The sequence below is a fragment of the Dasypus novemcinctus genome, chromosome 3, assembly GCF_030445035.2.
Source record: "Dasypus novemcinctus isolate mDasNov1 chromosome 3, mDasNov1.1.hap2, whole genome shotgun sequence".
Lineage (NCBI taxonomy): Eukaryota > Metazoa > Chordata > Mammalia > Cingulata > Dasypodidae > Dasypus > Dasypus novemcinctus.
Genome location: NC_080675.1, coordinates 151,670,775 through 151,691,290, shown reverse-complemented (window position 1 = coordinate 151,691,290; position 20,516 = coordinate 151,670,775). Strand labels below are relative to the sequence as shown.

Below are 20,516 nucleotides of genomic sequence, written 5' to 3'. Positions count from 1 at the left end.
GAGTTAGAAAATCATCAGTGGGTACTAAAACGAGTGGGTGAGTGTGCAATAAGGAACAAGAGATTTACACAGTCTCAAACTATGTTTCTACAAGATACTTATTAAACACAAAGGGAAAAATGGTAACTTTACAGTGAAGACATTAATCAAGTGATCAAAGTTAACATCACCAATAATGGGACAAATCCGTATCATGTGCCTTCCAAATGGTGCACTGAGAAGGACATGGCATCACTTCAGGGGCATTCCTGCCAAAAATGCACAACCTGATTCTAGTCATAGGGAAAAGCCTAAACGGAAACCCAAAAGGAGAGATACTCTACATAATAACCGGCTTGCAATTTTTGAAAGTGTCAAGGTCTTGAATGTCAAGTAGAGAATGGAGAACTGTTACAGATTGGAAGATGACCAGATAGATATGATGATATGAAGTGCTGAATCAGGTCATGAACCAGGAGAATAAAATAGCTTGAAAGGTCATTAATTGGGAGAGTTGATGAAATTAGATTCAAGTGAGGAGTGCAGATTAGATAAGAGCCTTGTATCAATGGTGAATTTCTTAATTTTGCAAATTGTACTGTGGGTAGGTAGGAGAATGTCTGTATTCTTAGAAAATATACACTGAAGAATTTTGGGATAAAGACACCATGTTTCCAACTTGCTCAAGTAATATTTAAAAATGAATATGCACATATAGAAAAATATAGAGAGAAACAGTAATAAAGCAATTGGAATAAAATTTAAATAATTTGATGAAGCTGGGCAAAGAGGGCAGGAGTCCTTTGTACTATTTGCTGAAAATTTAAAATTATATCAAAATAAAAATGTAAAACATACACACACAAGAAAACGTGCCTCTTCCAGGCAATCTGAGGAAGGTGCTGCCCTTGGGAGGGCACTCCATAGAATGTGGGGTCCCCTGGGTCTGATGAGGGTCTACTGCCAGGCTCCCCCCCACCCTGCTGCTCAGACCACCTGTTGCTCCTCAGCTTTGTCCTGCTTCTGAAGGTCCTGGGATGAGCCTTTTCTGACTGAGCCTGAGAGAACAGGGCTTTCAGGAACAACGTTGCCAGATCTAAGAGGTGTCCACCGTGTGCTGGGACCGGACTAGGTGCCTTTTCATGTTATTAGACCCTGGGGAAGGCACACGAACTAGTTTCCTAGGGCTGCCGTAACACATGACCATGAACTGGGTGGCTTCAAGCTACAGGAGGGTATTCTGCCTCAGTGCTGGAGGCTGGAAGTCTGCAATCAAGCTGTCAGCTGGGCCGTGCTCCCTCTGGAGCTCTAGGGAGGGCTCCTTCCGGGCTCTTTCAGCTCCCGGTGACTGCTGGCAATCCTTGGCTAGGCTTGGCTTGTAGCTGCATCTCTCCTATCTTGCCCTGTGTTGTCACATGGCCTTCTTCCCCCCGAATCTCTGTGTCCTCTTGTTTTCTTATAGGGACACCTGCCATTGGATTAGGATCCACCCTATGCTGTATAGCATCATCCCAAGAAGTTCACATTCTGAGGTTATAAATGGGTGTGGATTTTCAAGAGACACTTATTCAACCCTCTACAGCTAGTAGCATGTTATTGATGTGGGCTATGGGTGGGAGGCTCTTTGTCTCTTTGGAGATAACCTTAACCTAAGCTGTCTGTCCTGACTTGTGGGTGTGGGATGGTGAGAGGCTGCAGCCCTGCCCTTGGTAACCTTGGCAACGACTGCAGTCCCAGGAAACAGTTTATCAATGCAAACTCTAAACACTTTAAATATTCAGGGAAAATGCAAACCAAATGTGCTAAAAGCTTATCTAGAATATATGAAGTCCATGCTAAAAGCTTACCTAGGATGTGGGAGATATATATGCTAATTCAAACCTATTGAGCACTGAAACAAAGAACGATTTAGCCCTTCCTCTGTATAAAAGGAACTCAAAATTCTTGTTGGGGCTCGGGTTTGAAACAGAAAGCTCCTGAATCCGGCCGGCTGTCAATAAACCATTTTTCCTTCTCAAAATCATTCCTGAGTCCTGGCCTTTCTATACGCAAATAATTGAACCTCTCTGAAATTCTACAACATTTTAAACATCTTTTTTAAGCTTCAGAGCAAATTCATTAAATCCATAGGCTTCTCCCTATTGTCCAGATAAGGAAACTGAGTTTCAGCAGAGGGGACACAGAGAGCTGGGATTTAAACCCGGCTCTCTGGCGCCCACATCTGGAACCCGTCCCTCCGAGGCCCAGCCACCTCTTCAGTTGGGACTCTCACTGCCCTCCTCTGACCACCAACACTGCAGCCTTCCTGGACGTGCCCGGGACGTCCTGCTTCTGTGACTTTGCACACGCTGTTCCCTTGCCCGGCATGTGTGGGCCTCGATGTTCTGGCCCAGCCAAAACTGAAGTCAAGGCCTCCAGTCTCTGATTTCTAAGTTCTTGGTGATATTTTGACACCAAGTCACGCTTTTACCTCACTGTGAGCAAACCATTTTCTGTCTAAATGGAAAGCAACCCAACCTGAGAGAGGACATTTAAAACTACTTGGAAGCTCTTTCGAGAGATGGCTGCCTTAGTGGGGAAAAAAAGCTCTGGCGAAAAAGGACACGGGGCAGCCACAGTCAAGACAGTGGCTCCATCCCTCTGGGCCTCAGCTTCCCCTTTTGTGAAATAAGCAGGAGGACAAGAGCAGGCGTTCTGATCCAAGGGTGTATGTCTGACTCAGGAAATCTAAAAACAGAGCAGCTTCCCTGGCCCTGACCAGCTCTCCGGGCAGGGGGTCTAGGTTGGGGCCTGACCTTATGTTTTTTCATGAAGTTCCACAGGGGCTTCTTAGGGACACCCTTCCGCCACTGCTGCCCCCTACCCTCATATGAGAGCCTCCAGATGGTCTCTCCAGGGCCCTTTCATCCCTGCAGCCTCCTGCCTTTGGAGCTGAGGGTGGGGGGGTGTTTGGGATCCACGGGGGTCCCTCCCCACCCCCACCCTGACTCCGACCCAGTCTCCTCCATTCTGTTTGCACCTCTTTGATGTCTTTGAAGAATGCTGACCAGTACCCAGCTTGTGAAGACTGACAGAGCTTGGAAATTCAGAGTGATACTCTTGTGGTTGCTAATTAGTAAATCCGAAAGTTCCTTGTCAACTCAGAAGAGCTGTGGTAAGGGGGAAGAAGCCATATTTTTGCAACTGCTTTCTCGGGCCACACTGAAAACCAGAATCTAGATCACTTCCTGAGGGCCAAGACTACACCGTGGCGCCCACGGAGGACTCTGGGACAGGCCGCTTCCTGGGGTCACCCAAAGGAGCAGGTCCTCCACCGAGTCTCCTCCACCGGCCCACACCGCCCTGGTCTCCACACTTCCCTCTCAGTGGGGACTTCCTTTCTCTCCCCTTCCCCCTCCTCCTGCTTCTGCCCTGGGCCCTGCGCTGGCCCCTCACCTGCAGCCCTAACACTCTGGGAAGAGGAGACCCCCCTAGCCATGGGTGGGACTCCAGCAAGTTAACTGACCTGTCTGAGCCTTTTCCTCCGCTGTTGAATGGGGACCAGAAGAACTCACAGGGGCCGTGGGAGGGTTAGGGGAGACCTAAGGCAAGTGAGGAGCAGGTGCAGAGGTTGCTGTGCAGTGAGACCCAGTAGGCTGTTACTGATGTTCTGGAACTCCCTGCCTGCTCCGGGGAGCTCCCCCTCACGGGAGCACTTCCCCACCCTGGTTCCCTCCGGGGAGCCCCTCTCTCTCCTCTCGCCCTCACCGCTGGGCTGAGCTCCGCCTTGTTTATTTCCATATCCCCCCCCTCCCCACACACACACAGAGGCTCAGTAAATGCTGGTGGAGTTGCCGCGCAGAGGGGCTCGCTCCATTCCAGGGCAGGGTGGGTGGGGTTGAGAGTGGAGCCCCAGCTTAGTGGATATGTGCCTCTGGCCACCTGGAGGGACCCTGGAAGCTGCTCTCCTAGGGACTCCACCCTGGGATTGGTGCCAGTTCACAAGCACCCTCTAGCCAGGACCCACTGCCGGCTGAGACTTGCTCCTCCAGGGGAAACGCTTCCTGCAAGGAAAAAGGCGCACGTGTGGCTTGGTCTCCCTACAGAACAGCAGCTATTAACCAGGCAGTATGTGAACAAAGAAAGGCATTTACGAAAATACCCCTTAGATCAGCGGCAAAGCTGTTTCCAAATGAAATTCACAGTGAGGACTCCTGGCTTACTGGATGCCACCAAGGAGCGGCCAGATGCTCTTTCTCTATAGCCCTCACCCCTCTTCAGAAGGGCCCAAACTCTTCCTAGGTTACGAATTAGAAATCCAGGATCCTCAGGGGCAGCACTGCCCTCCAGGCTGACATTGGCTTCACCTGAACGCTGTTTCCCCTGAAAACATCTTCTCCAGCCTCTGAGGGTGCTACTGAACTTCCTTCACTTGGTACTTACTTGCTTTTGGTCTTTTCTGCATTTTGCCATCTCTCACTCCATTCATCTGTTGGTCAGCAAATAAGCCATTCATTTATGCATTCATTCATCCACCCAGATGTCCATCTGTCCATCCTTCCATCCAACATTACAATATTCTGAACCCTGTGCCAAGCCCTGGAATGCAGAAAGCTCCTCAGATCCAAAGGAAGCAAGGAAAGTAATATCCACTGTGTGCCAGACTCTGAGCTGGGGGGTTAACAGACAGTTTCTCACAGGACCCTCACATCAGTCCTACCAGGTGAGAAATAGCTCCCATTCTGCAGAGGAGAAGCTGAGATTCAGATCCAAGGAAATCTCATACCAAAGTCCCACTGTGGATAGATGAGGCAGGAGATCCTCTCTTGAAAAGGAGGGCTGCTTCTACGTGGGTAGAAGGTGCCCTGTGGAGGAAATGTCCTTCGAAGAGAACAAGAGGTTGTGGAAGCAAGGAAAATTTTATATTTTAATGCCTTTAATGGCATTTTTTCTTTCCTTTTGAATGAGCCCCCCCATTTCCTTTTGCACCAGCCTTGCAAATTAATGTAGCTGGTCCCGGGAGGGAGAGATCAATGAGATAAAGCACAGACAACATGTGCAGGCCAGACAAATATTACCCCCCCACACCCAAATCAGAGGTTCTCAGCCAGGGTTCCAAAGACCCCCAAGGGATCCATGAAAAGACTTCAAGGGGTCCATGAGCTTGAATTGAAAAAACCCCAACTATTATCTTTATTTTCTCTGACCTCTGATATTGAGTGTCATAAAACTCTCTGCCACTACATTCTGAGAAGAGTTCATGGTTTTCACCTGACTGGCAAAGGGGTTCGTGAAACAAAAAAGGCTAAGAACTCCTGCCCTAAATGTGGCTAGGATAATTGGTTTTTTAATTAATGTGATTGGAAGCGATGGGTTACAATGGCCTTAGGAGCTGAGCCCAGACAGGTGGCTAGCTATGATGCTTAATGTTGCAATAATTGATTTTGCATTTTATTCTGTAACCTTTGACCAACTGCTTTTTGAATACTTCGAACAGGTGTATTTAAATAACATGCAAAACAGGATGGGCCTCTGCCTGCTTAGGGGAAGCCCCCGTCCGAAAAAATGAAGCCACAATCCTGGCCTGAGGCACAAGTGCCCAGATCTCAAGGCAAATTGTGTTGGAAGTAGCTGAAACGGTCACTAGAAAGCAGGGATTTGCAAGACCAGATTCTCCGCCCCCGGGGGCTGGGCGGGCTGGTGAGGGAGGGAGGCCAAGAAGAGTACCCCCGTTTCTGAGGGGCAGATGTCGGCCTCTTGCTCCCCCCCTTGCTGAGCTCCCACTGACCCATCCACCCCCACCCCAGCTGCCCCACCCAGGTCTCATCCCGCTCTCAGAGTGACCACACACCTTCCTTCGCCCTTGACCCCGCCGAGCCACTCCCCACCTGAAGAACTCTCTCTAGAACCCGTCTGTTGGTCTGTCTGTGGGTCCCTTGGCCCCAGTGGGGCCTGAGTTGGTGCCCAGCAGTGTCTGTGGACCTTAGACCCTCAAGAGCCGGATGACTCCAGTCAGGCCTCCCTTGTGTCCTGGCCAGTGGTGGGGAGAGATGAGCATGTGACCCACTTCCGGCCAATGAGACACAAAGGGAGTCTCTGGGGATTCTCGTGGGAGCTTGGAGAAAATGAGACTTGAGGACAGATGCCTGAGTCTGGAATTGCAGCCCAGAGCAACTTCCAGTCAAGCAGGAAGATAGTAAACAAAGGAGAATGGCAGAGAAACTGAGCTGCAGTACTAGTCTCACACCTAGAGGCTCTACCGCCAGGCCCCTTGTGTAGGAGAAAATCACCTCCTCAGTGTCAGACTCTCTGGGTTTATGTCCCTTGCAGCCAAAGGCATCCTCAACTGATGCAAATAACACAGAAGAGGGAAGCAGATGTGGCCCAAGCGATAGGGCTTCCGCCTACCATATGGAGGATGTGGGTTTGGTCCCTGGGGTTTCCCGGTAAGAAAGAAAAAGAGAAATCATGGCTGCATGGTGAGCCAGTGCCTGCACAGCAAGCTGAGTGCCTGTGTGAGTGCCCGTGCAGTGAGCTGAATGCCTGCATGGTGAGCTGAGTGCCCACGCAAGTGCCCACATAGTGAGCTGAGTGCCCACACGAGTGCCTGTGTGGTGAGCCGAGTGCCCAGGCGAGTGCCTGTGTGGTGAGCCGAGTGCCCCCGTGAGTGCCTGTGTGGTGAGCCGAGTGCCCCCGTGAGTGCCCGCGCGGTGAGCCGAGTGCCCCCGTGAGTGCCTGCGCAGTGAGCCGAGTGCCCACGCGAGCGCCCATGCGGTGAGCCGAGTACCCGCATGGTGAGCCGAGTGCCCACATGAGTGCCTGTGCGGTGAGCCGAGTGCCCACACAGTGAGCTGAGTGCCTGCATGGTGAGCCGAGTGCCCATGCGAGTGCCCACGCGGTGAGCCGAGTGCCCCCGTGAGTGCCTGCGCGGTGAGCCGAGTGCCCACATGAGTGCCCGCGCGGTGAGCCGAGTGCCCCCGTGAGTGCCTGCGCGGTGAGCTGAGTGCCCCCGTGAGTGCCTGCGTGGTGAGCCGAGTACCCATGCGAGTGCCCACGCGGTGAGCCGAGTGCCCCCGTGAGTGCCCGCGCGGTGAGCCGAGTGCCCCCGTGAGTGCCCGCGCGGTGAGCCGAGTGCCCCCGTGAGTGCCCGCGCGGTGAGCCGAGTGCCCACGCGAGTGCCCATGCAGTGAGCCGAGTACCCGCATGGTGAGCCGAGTGCCCACATGAGTGCCTGTGCGGTGAGCCGAGTGCCCATGCGAGTGCCCACGCGGTGAGCCGAGTGCCCCCGTGAGTGCCTGCGTGGTGAGCCTGTGCCTGCGTGGTGAGCCGAGTGCCCCCGTGAGTGCCTGCGTGGTGAGCCTGTGCCTGCGTGGTGAGCCGAGTGCCCCCGTGAGTGCCTGCGTGGTGAGCCTGTGCCTGCGTGGTGAGCCGAGTGCCCCCGTGAGTGCCTGCGCGGTGAGCCGAGTGCCCCCGTGAGTGCCTGCGCGGTGAGCCGAGTGCCCCCGTGAGTGCCTGCATGGTGAGCCGAGTGCCCATGCGAGTGCCCACGCGGTGAGCCGAGTGCCCCCGTGAGTGCCCGCGCGGTGAGCCGAGTGCCCCCGTGAGTGCCCGCGCGGTGAGCCTGTGCCTGCGCGGTGAGCCGAGTGCCCCCGTGAGTGCCCGCGCGGTGAGCCGAGTGCCCCCGTGAGTGCCCATGCAGTGAGCCGAGTACCCGCATGGTGAGCCGAGTGCCCCCGTGAGTGCCTGCGCGGTGAGCCGAGTGCCCCCGTGAGTGCCCGCGCGGTGAGCCGAGTGCCCCCGTGAGTGCCTGCGCGGTGAGCCGAGTGCCCCCGTGAGTGCCTGCGCGGTGAGCCGAGTGCCCACGCGAGTGCCCATGCAGTGAGCCGAGTACCCGCATGGTGAGCCGAGTGCCCCCGTGAGTGCCCGCGCGGTGAGCCGAGTGCCCCCGTGAGTGCCTGCGTGGTGAGCCGAGTGCCCCCGTGAGTGCCCGCGCGGTGAGCCGAGTGCCCCGTGAGTGCCCGCGCGGTGAGCCGAGTGCCCCCGTGAGTGCCCGCGCGGTGAGCCGAGTGCCCCCATGAGTGCCCGCGCGGTGAGCCGAGTGCCCACGCGAGTGCCCATGCAGTGAGCCGAGTACCCGCATGGTGAGCCGAGTGCCCCCGTGAGTGCCCGCGCGGTGAGCCGAGTGCCCCCGTGAGTGCCTGCGTGGTGAGCCGAGTGCCCCCGTGAGTGCCTGCGTGGTGAGCCGAGTGCCCCCGTGAGTGCCTGCGTGGTGAGCCGAGTGCCCCCGTGAGTGCCCACGCGGTGAGCCGAGTGCCCCCGTGAGTGCCTGGGTGGTGAGCCGAGTGCCCCCGTGAGTGCCCGCGCGGTGAGCCGAGTGCCCACGCGAGTGCCCATGCAGTGAGCCGAGTACCCGCATGGTGAGCCGAGTGCCCCCGTGAGTGCCCGCGCGGTGAGCCGAGTGCCCCCGTGAGTGACTGCGCGGTGAGCCGAGTGCCCCTGTGAGTGCCTGCGCGGTGAGCCGAGTGCCCCCGTGAATGACTGCGTGGTGAGCTGAATGCCCATGCAGTGAGCTGAGTTCCCATGCGAGTGCTCACATGCTGAGCCAGTGCCCACACAAGTGAGTCACACAGCAAGGTGATGATGCAACAAAAAGGAGATGAAAGGGAGAGCCAAGATGAAGCGCAGCAGAGACCAGGAACTGAGGTGGTGCAATTGATAGGGAACCTCTCTCCCCATCAGAGGACTGAATCCTGGAGAACCTTAGAGGAGAAAAAATGAGAAGAGAAAATCATACAGCAAATGAACACGGACAGTGAAAACAGCAGGGTGGGGGGAGGGGGAAAGAAAAGAGTCTTTTAAAAAACAAAACACAGAAGACCACGTGCAAGGCTGGAGTCTCATCCCAGCAGCACCACCAACGCCAACAACCTCCCCGGACTCAGGTTTCCCCTCATTCCGTTGTGGTGACAGGTTCTGGAGGCAGACCTGGAGAAAGGAAGGATGAACCCTTTGTTAACAGAGAGCTGTCGGTAAAAGACGACTCGGGGTGGAGACCGCGGGCTCCGGTGTCAGAGGGGACTGCACTCAAATCCCAGTCCTCCCGCTCCCTGGCTGTGAAGCCGAGTCAGATAACCTCTACTCACTAGTTTCCTGGTCTGTGAAACGGGGTTAATAATAGTAAGTAGCCCCAGGATAGGCGGAGGACTACAGAGGCAGTCCCTGTGAAACGCCTCCTGACACGCCGGGCATGGGCAGTGCCCCAAAGCTGGCGTTGACTGTCCTGGTCGCCTTGGGGCCTGCGAAAGGGTGGGGGTGGAGGGGAGAGGAGGAGGGAGGACCTCTCTCAGCAGAGAAGAACTCCAGAGTCTCTCCACTTGTTCCTTCTATCACTTCCTTCCCCAGCTGCTTCCTGCTGAGAAGAGGGAGGAGGGCTTTCCCTGAACAGAGCGTTTGTAGTCTGCCTCCAGAATTAGAGACGTCACCCCATTCGACAGGTGGGAAAACTGAGCCCAGGGACACTGGGTCCGTGCTCGCAGGGGTGGTAAGACATGGAGATGAGAGGCACAGCTCTGCACACGGCCTTTGGGGCTCAACGCGACAGTTACAGCATTACTGTCTTCAGCCGCCCGCGGTAGAAAGCCTGCCTGGAGGGCCTTCAGCTAAAGCTGTTCACGCGCACCCACAAGGAGCGCGGCCGCGGAAGGGGCTTCCAGGCCAGCCCAGCAGCTCCGGCCCCACTGCTCTGAGAGTCTCCCCCACGTGTTCTCTCTTGGGGACTATTTCAGAAGCCTGGGGGTGTCCTTTCCCTCTAAACCCCAGGCCGGCGTAACTGGTACTTGGAAGCTTGGTGACGTCTTCCACAGCAGTGCCCGTCTGTCTTATCACCCCCAGTCAGTTGTAACGGAGACAGCTGCGAGGGTGGTGCTTTGTGGACGATCCTTGACTCATCCCGTTTGGTGGCCCGCCCTGGGCTCAGCCTCCCTCCAGCCGGCTGAGTAGGAGGCCCTGGCCCCTCAGGCTGTGTCCGGGGCTCCAGCCCAGGGCTCTTCCCAAGATGGTACCAGGCACGGCCCCCAGCCCTACCCAGCCATACCAGAAATTCCAGAAATGCTCTCCACACTGTCTCCTTTCCAAAGACGGGGGTCGCAGATGGGGAAACCAAGCCTCAGAGAGTTGGAGGGTCAAGGAAGCTCTCAGCCAAAACAAAAACCAGGGTCATCTCCACCTGCGTTCACACTCCCACCCGAGTCCCCTCTCTGCTCAACTAGGCTCATTGAGCCTGAAGACTCTCTTCAGAGGCGACTTCTTGCCCCAGAGAGGGTCTAAACTGCCGACATGGGGAATGGGGCCATAAGGTCTCAGGCTAGATGCCGCTCGGCCCTTCTCTGTGCTCCCACATCTGCCCCTGACCCTGGGAGCTCTTGGAGGGCAGCAGCTGGCCTGGGGCACTGAGCAGCTGGGGCCTGGGGGACGACAGCTGTCCTGGGCCCAGGAGTGCTTGCTGGTGGGGGATGGAGTGTCCAGCATCTCTGTGCTTGGCCTGGAGTGGCGCTGGGTGGGTGGGAGCAGGCTCCCAGGCTTTCTGGTCCCGCACTGCCCACACCTTCAGTGGGCTTCAAGCTTCCTAAACGTGTGGCCTCTGAGAATGCCCCAGCCAGAGCCTAAGAAGGGGACAAGCAGAGGCTGGCAGGCAGGCTGGCAGGTGGCAGGCGAGGCTGCACAAGGGAGCAGAGCACTGCACTTCCTGTGGGTGGGGGCCCTGGTGCCTGCCCCGGGGGAGGTTGCACAAACCTTCCTGTGCAGACCTCAGGCTGCCTGCCTGCCTGGCCTGCGAGCCCGCCTGCCAATCCCGCACCCAGCCGCCTCCCTCCCGGGGCTGGCATCCCCACTGCCTGCCCTGGGTCCGGACTGTGTTCTCCATCACCGCGGACTGGAGAGGGGCCGGGCTGCACACTGCGTCCCGCCCTCCCATCAATGGGCACCACTCCTTCCTCATTTTGCTGCTGATTGTAGCCCCAAACAAAACAGGTCGAGGCTCTGCGTCCCTGAGGCAGCTCGCCTCTGGCTGGCCTTGGTGGCGGCCGTGCCGGCTGGGGAGGGGGCCTGGGCCAGCCCTGCCGCCACGGGGACGGTGCTCCTGGCTCCCAGCCCTCGCACACGCAGTCCTGCCTGGGGCAGGAGCGCGAGCCCTGCCGCAGCCCACACCCGGGATGATGCCTCAGCTGCAGTTCAGAGATGCCTTTTGGGTGAGTGAAACTGCCGGGCACTAACAAGTGGAAACAGCTCCGGGGGCGGGGGGGTGGCGGTGGCGGTGGGACAGCGCTGCTGAAATTTCCCGGTGGCACTTGATGGGGATGCGGCTCCAAGAGGAGGTTTTCTCATAAAAGCAGCCATGGACTTGCAGTTCTCATTGTTGTGGATATGGCTCGGGCCACTGTCCCGTCGAGCTGAAAGAACTCAGCCTGGGGTACTGATTTCTCTGCAAATGTTGCCACTGCGGGCACGGGGTGTCCTCCACCTTCGGGCGCCTGGGCTGGTTTCTCGTCGGAAGACCCCGCTCCCCGCCGCAGAATCTTTTTTAGGAGGGTCTAATACAGGGGTGGAGGCTTGAGGGATGAAGGAAGAGTCACAGGTTTGGGGGTCAGACGAACCTGGGGTCAGATCTTGGCTCTGCTACTTAGAGGCTAGGCAAGTCATTTCATGTCTCTGAACCCCGGCTTCCCTATCTGTGTAGTGGAGTAAATAACAATAAAAATACCGACTGGCTGGGAGGGTTCAGCTAGACAGTCTAAGGTAATAAAGCCCTGGCACCTTGCTGGTACAAGTGATGTCCCTTCACTCAACCCCTCTTCTCTTGGAGGCCATAGGGGTTCTTCGGGGAGCAGGGGGCTGCCCATTCCTTGCCCACATTCTTAAATTGAGCACTGGCCTGAACTCCGGCACCTGGCCGGCTCCTGCAGGTAGGATGGCTCATGTAGCGAGCAAGCCCAGTTCCCAGCTATTTTCCAGCTCTCCTTCAACCTTCCCCTCTGCTCCTCCAGCTCTGGCTGCCCTAAGAGAGGCATGGGGAAAAGCTGGGACTGCTCTGGTTCCAGCCAAGGAATGTGACTATCCTGAGCGAGCTCCCTCCCGCCCCCCCGCGAGGGCCCACTGGCCCTGGGCTCTGCGGGCTCAGCCAAGAGCCTGGCCCTCCCTGGGCCCTTTCCTGGGGCCAGCGGCCAGGAGGGCGGGAACTACTGAGCTAGGCCTTCCTTCCCTTCCAGGCAACGCTCTGCTTGGGGCCTGGGGCCGCGTGTGAGTGGCTGCTGTCCGCCCGCGCTGACCGCATGGTGGGCAGAGGGCCCAGCCTGCCGAGGGCACCCTGCCTCTCTCTGGGCCTCCATTTCCCATCTCTCCAAAGAGGGGGGTGGGACCAACCCAGAAAAGCCGAGGGAGGCAATCCTGGCTTCCAAGCACCGGGGTGCTCACTGCCCAGGCTGGCAGCTGGGGGTGGCAGAATGGGGAATGGGGAGTGAGTCACCACGTCACTGCCCTAACAGGGAGTCCCACGCTAGAGAAGAAGGGCTGGAGACCCAGGCTGCTCTGTAGCCTAGGGCGGGCCAGGAGGCCTGACATTCTCTCTGGACACCCTTCCCAGGCCCGAGCCCCTGGGCCAACCTTCCCTGGGGCAGAGCTGGGGCAAGGAGCTGCGCCCAAGGGAGAGGGAGGGGGGAGGATGTCAGGGAGCAGGGTGTGGCAGCAGCCGCAGCAAGAACTGGGCGCAGAGAGGCAGCTTCCTGTGCGGCATCCTGCTCTCGCCCTGGGCCTGACCCGCTGCGGTGTGGCCGAGGGCCTCCTGGCCCCCGGGTGCCTCCTCTCCTCCGCCGCTGCGTCCCCAGGCCTGGGGTGAGGATGCAGCTGCCCTAGGGAAGGCCAGAGCCGGGCAGGGGAGGGAAGAGGCCAGAGGGAGCCTCCCACACAGAGCCCCAGAAGCCACTGTCAGCATCACCTGCCCCAAGAAGGTTTGAACCGCAGCCTCTCTCCATGCTGCTCAGCCCGGCCCAGCCCAGGGTAACAAGTAACATTTACTGAGCACTAGCCACGGGCCAGGTCCTGTTCCCAGGGCTGTGTGGATGCCAAATGCCAAGTCATTCGATCCTCACAGCAACTGAGGAAGTAGATGCTATTGTTATCCCTATTATTCAGAAGACACTGAGGCACAGAGAGCTGAAGTCACTTGTCTGAGGTCACACAGCTGGGCTTAAACTCCGACAGGCTGGCCTGGGCTCTCAGCTCCTGTGTGCCTTTATCCTCTGTTTACCTGCGAGAACACTAGATCCTTAGGGCTCAGCATCCACATCCACAAAATGGGGGGAAAGATTCTGTCCTCCCTACCTCTCGGAGGGGTGAGAGGGTCAGGCTAGGTGGACAGAGCAGTATCCTGCTGCTCAATTTAAAGACAGGGCGTGCTGCCTCCTTGGCAGGCCCACTGGCTTTGCCCCCGCCCCCGCCCCAGGCTGAGGCTCCGCAGCTGGCTGTGCAGTGTTTGAAGATCTCTCGTCTTTAAATGAAAGGGAACCCCTGAAGGAGAGTCTCATACACAGCACTTCTTGTATCTGGTGCTTCTGGCACCGAGACACAGAGATCGCTGGGCAAAGTGGGAAGCAAAAGTGGTTGCTGAGGAGCCAAACTTGATGTCTCTGAGAGCTTGCATTCAAAGCTCCCGTATTTTACTCACAGGGGACGCTTTGGGGGAGCCTGGGACTCTGATTTGTCCCACCATGCTAACAAGCTTGGTCACATGGTGTTTTAACCTAGAGAGGCAGCAATGAAAAGGCGTCTGCAAGGTACCTGATGTGCAGCTGGTGATCATAAATGTGGGTGCACCGGAACTTCTAGAGGCGGTCCCACTGATGACCGTGAGCCTGATGCCAAGAAAGGACACAGAAAAACCGTGAAAAGCAGACGTGAGGTTCCGAAGCGGAGGGGCCCTTCAGTGTGGGGCAGACAGTCCTGGACCTCAGGGGGCCCGTCTTGTCGTTCTGTGGCCGCCCAGTGTCTACTTATAGCCTGCTGTTATCTGCGGCTGGCTGGTGTGGGAGGAGGGGAGGGCGCGCCGGCGGCAGGGCAGGAAGGAATGAGCGGATTCCTACTACACGCACGCAGTGATCAAGAGCAGCCCCGCTTTGCAGGAAGTTTGTGGCTGAACCTCAGAGCGAGGCCTGCCGGTGGGACAGGGTTGAGGCTGAGAATCTCATGGGCCTGAGCTGAGGGGGGCTTAGATCTCAGACAACCTGCCCGGCACTCGGTCAAAGGGTCTCAGGGGCCTAGAGAGGACACCCCACCCTTTCGAGGAGTAAAGGCCGGAGGAGGTGAGGGCACGTACACCGCAGAGACCCTTCACCCCTGGTCAGAACCCCTGAGAGGGTGGGGGACAAGAGGCCTGAACTTTTCCCTCCAAAACACGGTCATCGTTTTTCTCTTTGATGCTGGTCTCTGTCTTAGTCTGGAAACCTCTGAGCCTGGCTGGGAGGAGCTGAGCCTCCTCCAACCCCATTTGACAGGTGAAGGCGGGGGCGTGGCTCTCCCAGGGACTCGGGGGCTGAGGTGGGGCTCCCTCCCGCACGCAGCCGCTCAACTGCTAAAGCCTCTTCCCCTTCCCAGTTCTGAGCTCTGAGGTTCCCCATTTAGGAGGCAACAGAGAAGGGGACCGAAGGGCCCCACTTTGGCCTGCCCTAAACTGCCTATCCCCTCCCAGGACCCACTAAGCATGGTCCCTGGGATCTGCAGGGACTTATATTAATGGGTACCTGTTCTGAACTGAGGACTTAAAACATTGTATACACAAATTAATTAATTAGCTAATTATTGAATGAATCTAAATCAATTAATGTAAGATCCTCAAAAGAAAGTGGAAAGATAGAGAAAAAGGGGGAAAGCACTCTTAGTCTCATCACACAGAGATAATTGGTAAAGTTTTGATGTGTTCCCAGAAGGTTGTTTAACACAGGTGCCAGGATATTGTGTACATGATTTTGTATTCTGCCTTTTTAGTTTTTTGTTTTTTTATAAATTTCTGTGTAACTTCATTGTGAACATCTGTGGGTGTGGATATGGGTTCCACATCTTCAACAGTGCTGTTGTTAATGGTTGCACAGTTTCCCCAGTTTGTAGATATGGACAACATGCTATAATTTATCTATCCAATCCCCTATTGTTGGATGTTTAGGTTACTGTCAAACTATTTGCTCTTCTGGACAGTAAGGCCATGAGAAAATGCTTGTGTGTAAAGGTTTTTCACTTGAGGATTTATTTCCTTGGGTAGATTCCCAGAAGAGGTGGGCTTTCTGGATGACAGGGCAGGACCAGTTCTCCAGCTCTGGGCACTTACAGGCCCCTCATATCCTCTGGTTTGGTAGGAGACTTTTTATGCAGGAAGGAGGGGCCAGAGAGGTCTGGAAGGGGGCTGAGCCTGTGGGCTGGGCCTGGTGGGGCCCTTATAGGAATAAGAGCCTGCTCAGACCTTCAGCAGGACAGGCACCTGTGGCCTTGAAGGGCAAGGATGCGAGTGGGCTGAGGAGCCGGTCTCTGGAGCAACAGAGGCTTGTCAGTGACGCAGGAAGGGAGAGGAAGGCTTTGCCTCTGCCAGCTGCCTTCCCAATGCCTTCCTGGCAGCAGCCCAAAAAGGATGAGGGCATCTCTCTGCACTGATTGGGAAAACTCTTCAAGACACGCTGCTAAGTGTAAAAAGCCCAGAGCTGACTGTGTGCAACCTGTTGTGAAACATGGGAGAAATTGGCATTTATATTGACATAAGCTTGTCTTAACAAAAAGAATCAGAGGAGGGATACCCAGGAAACTAATTAAGGTAGTTGGTTACCTGTGAGACAGTGGGAGGAAAGCAAAGGATGAGGGACAGAGGTGGGGGGCAGGAGAGTTCTCACTACAGACCATGGATCCTCATTATTCACAGAGCCTGTCTTTGTAAATTCACCTACTTGCTAAAATTTATTTGTAAGGCTCACGGTGTCTTCATGGTCATTTGTGAACACATGCAGAGCTGTGAAAATTTTCAGTCACCCGATGAGCATATTCCCAGATAAGGTCGAACAAGATGACACTTTGCCTCTTGATTCAGCCGTACCCAAGTGTCCTTTTCACAGTCTACTTAGTGCCATGCTTTTTGTTTTGATTTGGGGGGGTTTGGGGTGATTTCGCTGTTTGCAATGGCCCCCATGCACAGTGCAGAAGTGCTGTCTTGTGTTTCAAAGCACAAGAAGGCTGTGCTGTGCCTTACAGAGAAAAGACGTGTGTTAGGTTAGCTTCATTCTGAAGTGAATTGTGGTGCTTTGGACAGCAAGTTCAATGTTAATGAGTCGACGGTATAGATGAAATGCGCTATCTTTAAACAGAACACGTAAAACAAGGTTACGTATTGATTGACTGATGAGAATGTTGTGATCAGAAGCTTGCAGGGACCTAACCCTGTATTTCCCCGGGAGCAACGGTTCAGAATTGGCGAATTCAGTGTTTGCAGTGACTTTATAGAATATAGCTGTCACAGATAATGAGAATAGACTGTAATTTTTATACTGTTTATTTTTTAATCATGTAAATGTATTACTTATTTAAAAATATAATTCTAAAATTAAAAATGACAAGACATTGTCTCTGGCTCCCGGCTACTGAATCATCCACGGAGGAGTGGCTGCAGTGCCCGCTGGCTGAGCGCCAGCTCTGTGTCACACCCGGAGCAAGTCGCTCCACATGTGTGCCCAGCCCACCCTGCAAGGAAGGGGCTGTCAGTGTCTCCTGTGTCCATGGGGGGAGCTCAGGTGTGGGAAGCTCGAGGGCCCTGAATTTGTTTGTTCTTGGTTCAATTGTAATTCATGTTTGAAGTGCACCCATGAGGAAATGGTGACTCCGAAATGGCTCAACACTGGTTTCTATGGGTTTGGAAGTGGGATGAGTTTTCTCCCCATTTCTACCCAATTTTCTGCAAGTGGACACAGATCACATATATCATGAAAAGGAAAATGTTTCAAAACAAAACTAAGCTACCCTTGTTTTTAAGGCCCAGACGGCATTAGGCCAAATTTGTGGTTTGAAGCATTATCCCTGCCACATACCACCTCCCACACCAGCACCGAGAACTTGACTCACTTGTGCCTATGCCACAGGATGGGGCCAGCTGTTTTGATGGTGCTAGAAGATTGCAGAGGTTTCTAGTCGGGCTTGCTCTGCTTTTGCAATGGCTCCAAATGGTTGCCTCTGGGATTTACGTCTGCACTGTCCTGGGTCAAGAACTCAGCCCTATCTTTGATTTTATTCTTGGCAGAAAACAGCATCTGCCTTTGATGACCCCCTGTGTATTCCAGTTCACAGCAACTCACGTACTTTTCCTGGCTGCTTCTGCATCTACACAGAGCTGGGTAGCCCCTGGAATGGACTGGGGGCAGGGCTGGCTTGGGCCTTGAAGGGTGGGTGAGAATTTTGGAGATGGCAGGAGAGTGGAAGGAGCTGCGTGGCACAGATGTGGCAGTGGGAGCAGGCACGTGGGTCTGGAAGATATTTTCTGGCCCAGGGATTGAGTGGGGATTGAAGGGCAGGCCCGAGCTGGCTAGGGAGCGGCCCTGACCGCCCGCTTCAGCCATGGCAGGGGTACTTGTCTCTCCACGCCTCTCCAGTAGCTGCCGTTCCCGCTGGCTGCAGATTGAGGGGCGGGAGGGGTCCCCTCCCTCCTCGCCCAGAGCCTAGCTGACTGCTGCAAACCACACGCTGGAGGAACTTGGTGCGGAAACTGAAACTGCCTCCCCTGTGAGCGAGAGTGGTGCCCTGGGCCCGGGGCCGCCCACGCCAGGGCTTCCCTCTGGCTGGCTCTGGAAGGCCCTCTCTCACAGGCCCAGGCGTTCCCCAGACTCAGAAGGAAACAGACTTCCCTGAAGCCTCACCTTGCCCCCACCCTCACCTGCTGGGGGGACTTGGGGGGTCCTTTTGTACCTCAGTTTCCTCATCTGTAGAATGTCAGAGGATGATGCCCCCAAACCAGGCTCCAGTGAGTCTCACCTACTATAAGGGCATGAGAAAGAGCTTCTCAGGGCCGTGCTGAGGGGCCCACCTCCTCCGCTCACCACAGTGAGTCAGCAGAGCAGGACTGGCCCAGAGACACCTCCAGGGCGAACCTTATATGTGACTCCTCCTGTTCCCAGAATGGGTCCCCAACTCTGCTCACCATTGCATATCAAAGGCCACCATTACAAAGTCTTTCCTTTGTTTCAAGTAACAAGATGCACCAGATTATCTCCCTTAATTCTAGCAATAGTCCTGTGAATCTGGTATTCTTATTCCTGTTTTACAGAGAGAAAATTGAGGCTCACAGAGGGAAGGCGGGGGGTGGGGGAGGACTTTGGGGTGAGGCTGGGCCTTGCTGAGACCTTCTCAGGCCAGGTCAGAGACCCCTTTGGAGTTAGGGTAGGATGTGGTAGTTTCCCCAGTCCCGGTACCCTTAGCAAATGGGAGCTGGAGCAGGCAGTGACAGCTACTTCCGCTGGTGTTGACAGGTTGCCTACCATTGGGCAACAGGAAGTGCCAGCTGGAGCTCCAGAGACTAGCGGCCAGGGGGCAGGGGATGGGGCTGCCAGATGGGACTCAGGGTTTCCCAACCACAGAAACCGGAAAATGAGAAGCTGAGCCACACTGGGGTGACAGAGAGGGGGTGATGGGCTGAGGCACGAGCGTACTTGGCACGGTCAAGGAGCAATAAGAGCCTATGTGGCTGGAGCAGGGAAGGAGGGGAAAGGATTTGGAGCAAGGTCAGAAGTGTAGCAGAGGGAACAGATCTTGTAAGACTGTGGTTCTCAAAAATCCCAAAGCCAGGCCAATGACATCTGAATTTCTGGGGATGGTGACAGGCATCTATATATTTCGAAGCTCCCCCATGTTTCCAACATGCAGCCAGGGGTGTGAACACTGCAGTGCCCTGATTCTAGATTAATGGCCTTTCCCATTTACACAAACTCATCTGACTTTTGCCTAGAAATAGAGGCGTTTTCATCGTTCCCATTTTAAAGGTGAGGAAACTGAGGTTTGAGCCTTCCTGGACTGGCCGCCCATGTGTGACCACCCCTCCCACAATTGCCCCAGCCTGGGCACGCTTGGGGAGATGCCCTGCCTGGGCAAACCCCCCAGGGATGGTGGGCTCCGTCCTGTGGTTGCTTCACCTCCGGCCCCCTGGGCAGGCCCATGACCTCTGGGCTTCCTTGAGGTCCCACCAACTCTGTCTTTGAGGAGGGTCAGGGGAAGGTCCCCATACCAGGGTCTCAGGTTTCCTCGATGGAGCAGGGGATGATCCCACAGGGACCTGGAGTCTGCTGCGGCCTCGGCCGGAGGGGCCCATGGAAATGAGGACTTCCAGAGCCGTACCTCCCAGCCAGCTGCTGCTGGAGCAGAAGGGGTCCCCTCAGTCACCCAGCAGTTCCCTTCTGCCTGGACCACCTCTGAGACCCCCTCCCAGGCACAGGCACCCCAGACCACAGGTGGCAGGAAGGCCCAGGCCAGCTGGGGACCATCGAGGCAGGCAGGGCTGGGGATGGGCGAGCAGGGAGCTCAGCCCAGGAGCCTGGCGCGTCACAGATACACTCAACCACGGCGTGGGGGGGAGGTCCTGCCCGCACAGGGGACACCTAGAGGTGCCATGTGAGGGACATCTGTGATGATTCTCACTCCGACAGAGAACGGAATGGACTCGACCTGAAATCAGAGACGGGTGTGACTGATGCCAGGGCCAGGGTGATGTCAGCCCGGAGCTTCTAGGATTTCCCCGTCCTCAGAGAAACCCCAACCTTAGAGGGAAGGAGTTGGCGCCTTGCGGGCCAATGGTCCTGGTTTGAGTCCTCCCATCGCCTGGGTGGGTATGAGAGGCTAGAGGGGAAGTTAGTGGGCAGCCCTGGAAGCACCAGGCTTCCTGGGCAGCCCCATGTCCCGGGGCCCGGGCTGAACCACTGGCTCTCTTTAGGGATGTGCATTTTTCTACCTACCGTCTGGCCCTATGTAAGATGCAACACTGTTAGTGGTGGGCTTGGCGGGGCAATCTACCAGACTCCCACACGGAACACCACGTGGAGGTGCCACCTCCGTCTAACACGCTGACTCTAGAGCCCCCCGCCCCAGCTCTAATTCCACCCCACTCCTGGGGAGGCCTGGCGGGTCCTCGGCTCACAGAGCCCTCTGGGTCCTTGTCTAGAAGCACCCAGATATGAACTTGATCTCCGTGGTCAGAGGACTGAGATGAGGACCTGTGTATGTCAGCAGCCTATCGGGCAGCAAGGAGCCCCACGTGCACCTCAGCCAGGGCCCAGGCTCAGCTCCAAGGCTCAGAACCTGCCGAGACTGCTCCAGGGCCTTCTCCAAGGGGTGCTGTCCTGCCGCTGGGGACAGAAGCAGGGGCTCCCTGGCAACTCTGGGGACCCAGCTCTATCTCCTGAGCAAGTTCCAAGCCCAGGGAAGGCTGCCGTCCTCACACTGCCACAGTTCACGGCCACCAAGCAGGACAGCCCATTTCAACCCCGTGAGGGCACAGG

General features: G+C 55.9%; 1 protein-coding gene across 2 annotated transcripts in view; it reads left to right on the top strand.

The window, feature by feature from the left end:
* The first annotated feature begins 10,766 nt into the window (after positions 1-10,766).
* PSTPIP1 (proline-serine-threonine phosphatase interacting protein 1) overlaps positions 10,767-20,516 on the top strand; it is a 38,856-nt gene continuing 29,106 nt past the window's right edge. For both annotated transcript variants that reach the window (XM_004468172.1, XM_004468171.1), the window contains exon 1: positions 10,767-11,204. In XM_004468172.1, coding sequence (XP_004468229.1) covers positions 11,169-11,204 — 36 coding nt within the window. In that variant the 5' untranslated portion in view covers positions 10,767-11,168. The remainder of the gene's footprint in view (positions 11,205-20,516) is intronic.